We start from the raw sequence: 3932 nt of genomic DNA, 5'->3' as shown, positions 1-3932 counted from the left end.
GAGAGAGAGAGAGACGTGAAATAAAAGTGTGAACGACGTGAGAGTGCAAGTTCATCGAACCGCATTGGTCATGATAAGTCAGGGTCGTTGATACAAATGCTTACCGCGGCTTACCGCGGGCGTTTAAATATTGCAGTTGTCTCCAATCTGCGAAAAATTGGGAATATCATTACCCACGGCCAATTTACCGTATCAATGTTACGCGAATAACATGTTTGTTTCTGTTACGGACAAACTGACATGGTACATTACGAGATAATAACAAGTTTCGTGTTATGTCACAATTGGAGTCGAAACATTGTATTGCATCGATTTGTAATATTATGTCCAAAAATCGGTCTAGCGTAATTAAATGTTGAAAATACGGTAAATATCGCATGTTGTTTAATTACAACGGCAAAAAATGTCATTTTTGAAAATTTATCTAGTTTAAACGCACATAAGAAATATTATAAAACCAACAACAATAAACTTTTGATAACGAAAAAAAACTTATTTTTCATGTACTAATTAATGAATTGAACATTTTAATAAAACAGAAATATGTCCTATTGAAATTTTTATCTTTGCTAATTTGAGTTTTCATTACATGGAAAAATAGAAAAAGCCATTATATAAAATATTCAGATATGAAGTTGAAAATGTGAAAATTTTGGAAGATATTTTACATGCGTCACAAACACCTCGATGCAGTCGCAATGCTTCGCGATAACTAATTAGAAGAATCAATAGTAATTATCAATGCTAGATCTGATTGGCTAATGCGGAGCATTACGACTGACAAGATAATTGCAACTCATTGTAGAATGCACTACAGTCTCCAATTCTTTCTTTTAATATTTTTACATTTTGACCGCAAAATGAGAGTATAAAAATCTCTACTTTTCATTAAAAAATATTTCAAACGTATCTCTTTAAATTAAAAAAAATCATTAATACAGAACCAATTTCATTCATAACTTAATTTAATGGCAAAATATAAAAGTTAAAATATAAAAATCAATACAAAAGTTAATCGTACGCAAATTTTTCTGAATTCTGAACATCGCTTATGATCGCATAAGCCAAATTGTTATCAATTTATCTCGTACCGAGTGTATATATTGTAAGTCGATACGTCGAGCTGCAAGCGTAGATAATTACGCGTGGCGAGATGCAGACGGTGGATAACTTCTCGATCGAGAAGACGTGATGAAAATAACGCGCGAAGAAACACGATGAGGAAAGGGAGGATAAACGAAAAAGAAATAAAACAGAAAAGAGAGTGGAACCATGAGTATCGGCAGCGAGACGAGGAAGAGACCCGTTATGGTGACCGTGTTGCATCGCATTAACCAGTCGACCGAGTGATCCTGATCCAATCTCTCGTGCATTCGGTTCCCCCAACGAGCAAAGCTTTCATCGCGACAGCAATCTATTGTACTTGCTAGTAATCAGAGTATTTATGTATCTTTCTATTATAGATCATGATGCGTATAAAAAAACATTTTTAAGACTCATTTAAAGCTCATTTTATTAAAAGATTTAATATTCCGAATAAAAATTACTAAGCAGTTGCATAAGATCTATATATATTGAAAAAATTCTAAATTTTAGTAATATTTTCTTGAATAATAACTAAGTAATTAAATAAACATTTCTTTACTGCAAATAAATATTTATTTAAAAAAAAAGTAATATTTAAATCAAATAATACACATTTAGTAAATATTTATTTGCAATAAGGAATATTACTTAGATTTACGAAATTTTTTTCAGTGTATGAAATGTGTATACGAGTAACATAAAAATATATAATTTTTCATTCTTACATTAAAATTTACGATTATTAAATCTTAAAATGCTATTTACGTACTTAAATCTCTTGCAATTCATATATAATAATTTATTGAACAAATATTGATTCATTACTCTTCAGCAGTTTGCGGAAAATGCTTTTTATTTTTAATCCACTAATTGCCTGTGGTCTTCATTTGTGAATTTTATCAAATTTTTATTTTTGATATCAATAATCATTTATTCATCATTCAATTAAAACTTTTTCAAATAAAAAGTAAAAATTTGACAATTAATGGGTTAATTTGTTACAAAAGCTGATATATTTTTGTCTAGAAATATTCTGAGGAAATATTGATCAGAACATTTTATTATGTAAATTATAAGAACGATTTTACTTTGTGTAGTCTGTTTTAATCCGAATGATTATGCGATCATAAACGAGGATATAATTGCGTTTGTGATTTGTACGTTCTCTCATGTGATCCAATATTTTTCATAATTACGTATGGATGAACGGACTTTAATTAGTTACAACGAGCCGTAGGCAAGAAATGTATAGAATTTCTCTGAAATTTAGTTAAATTATTATAATCATCTGCTTGCGTACGGATGATTTATCCGCATTGTATAATTATTTCGGACTATAATGAAGCGACATGTTAATTAGAATTTATTTCGCCATTATCGAGCATCGATATTCGTCGGGATAATTAGGCATTTTGTTGTTCTAGAAAACCGATGTTAACTAAATCAAATCAATAAATCCGCGTTCTATTTATTTACGAGATAAATATCTATCGCGTATCTCATTTTTGCTAAACTTTCGGTTGTGGTTTACTTCAATTTCCCGATAATTCAGAATTCCTTTCGAATCGTATATAGGAATTGGCTATAATCTCTCTATATAACGTTAACTGCCTCGCTTTACTTAATAATATATGCGTCAGTGATCTGTACGGCATTCTATTACGCAACAGATCGACGACTGGAATGTCTGTACTGTTCCAAAGCATTTTTCCCTTTGTTTTTTTAAACATTTTTATCGATAACGTCGCGAGGTATAACGGCATTCCGCAAATTCCGATTATTCTTCGACGGCAGTAGCGCAATTTTACGACCCTCCAAAGCATCACTCTCGAAGTTTTAGATATTCGTGATACGAAGTCAGAGACCTCTCTGTCTGCTTGCCTGACGATCTTTCACAACTTTGTAACAGTCGTTATCAAATAACGGTTGCGCGTAAGTACATCGTAAGTAATACATTTTAAGTCACGCTTGAAAACACATTTATCTCTTGGAAACGGAACAATGAAAACGGGAAATGAATCACGACTCACCTGAATGTCCACCAGATGTTGAAGCACATCGTATTCAGCCAGAAGAAAGCAGCCAGGAAGAAAAAGTGTGCCATAATCGCTGAAAACATAACAAGTCTTATTAGTTTTACAAATATTTAAAGAGGTTTAAGAAAGATTTACTTTTCTTTCTTTTGGAAGAATATTGTATGAGACAAATATTTTACTTTTACAATTTAAATAATTTTAATTATTAAACATTGATTTAAAAAAAAATCAAGTTAAGGGGGTTGTATTATGGCCTCTCTCTGTGTGTGTGTGTGTGTGTGTGTGTGTGTGTGTGTGTGTGTGTGTGTGTGTGCGCGCGCGTGTGCGTGTGTAGTTAAAAATTAATATTTGCCTGGTTATTCACCATTTTCTTCAGTTTAGGAAATTCGTATTATATTTATCGTATTATATTTATATATTTATAATCCTTTAATTTTTGAGTGAATTTCTAAATATCGTTTTTACGTTATAATTTAAAATATACTGTCGCTTCTTGTTTACCACATGTTAAAAATACTAACTTCAAATGCGATTATCTTTTGAACATGCCTGGTTACCTCCCCTTCCCCTCTCCTTAAAATGATAAGTATGTATAGAGAAGATCATCATCTTCAATAGTAAAAGCTTCAAACATATCTTTAAAAAAGTCATTTTGTGATACAACCACCGTTAATAGTTGGTTGTTTGAAATTTGCTTCAGTCGGATATTTTAGTCATAGTAATGTATGCAAATTTTCACTCACAAGTTAATAGCGAAGTTTAATAGCGAATTACTTTGTATGCGCTCTCTCTCTCTCTCTCTNTCTCTCT

General features: G+C 31.4%; 1 protein-coding gene across 1 annotated transcript in view; it reads right to left on the bottom strand.

Annotated features, from left to right (window-relative positions):
- Window positions 1-3932, bottom strand: part of LOC105627833 (probable G-protein coupled receptor Mth-like 1) — a 166539-nt gene that overhangs the window by 91093 nt on the left and 71514 nt on the right. Inside the window, exon 4 of the mRNA XM_012209111.1 lies at window positions 3117-3195. Within this exon, the coding sequence (XP_012064501.1) occupies window positions 3117-3195 (79 nt within the window). The remainder of the gene's footprint in view (window positions 1-3116; window positions 3196-3932) is intronic.

This window comes from Atta cephalotes (genome assembly GCF_000143395.1).
Source record: "Atta cephalotes unplaced genomic scaffold scaffold00010, whole genome shotgun sequence".
Classification (NCBI taxonomy): Eukaryota; Metazoa; Arthropoda; class Insecta; order Hymenoptera; family Formicidae; genus Atta; species Atta cephalotes.
This window is presented reverse-complemented; position numbering and strand designations above follow the sequence as displayed.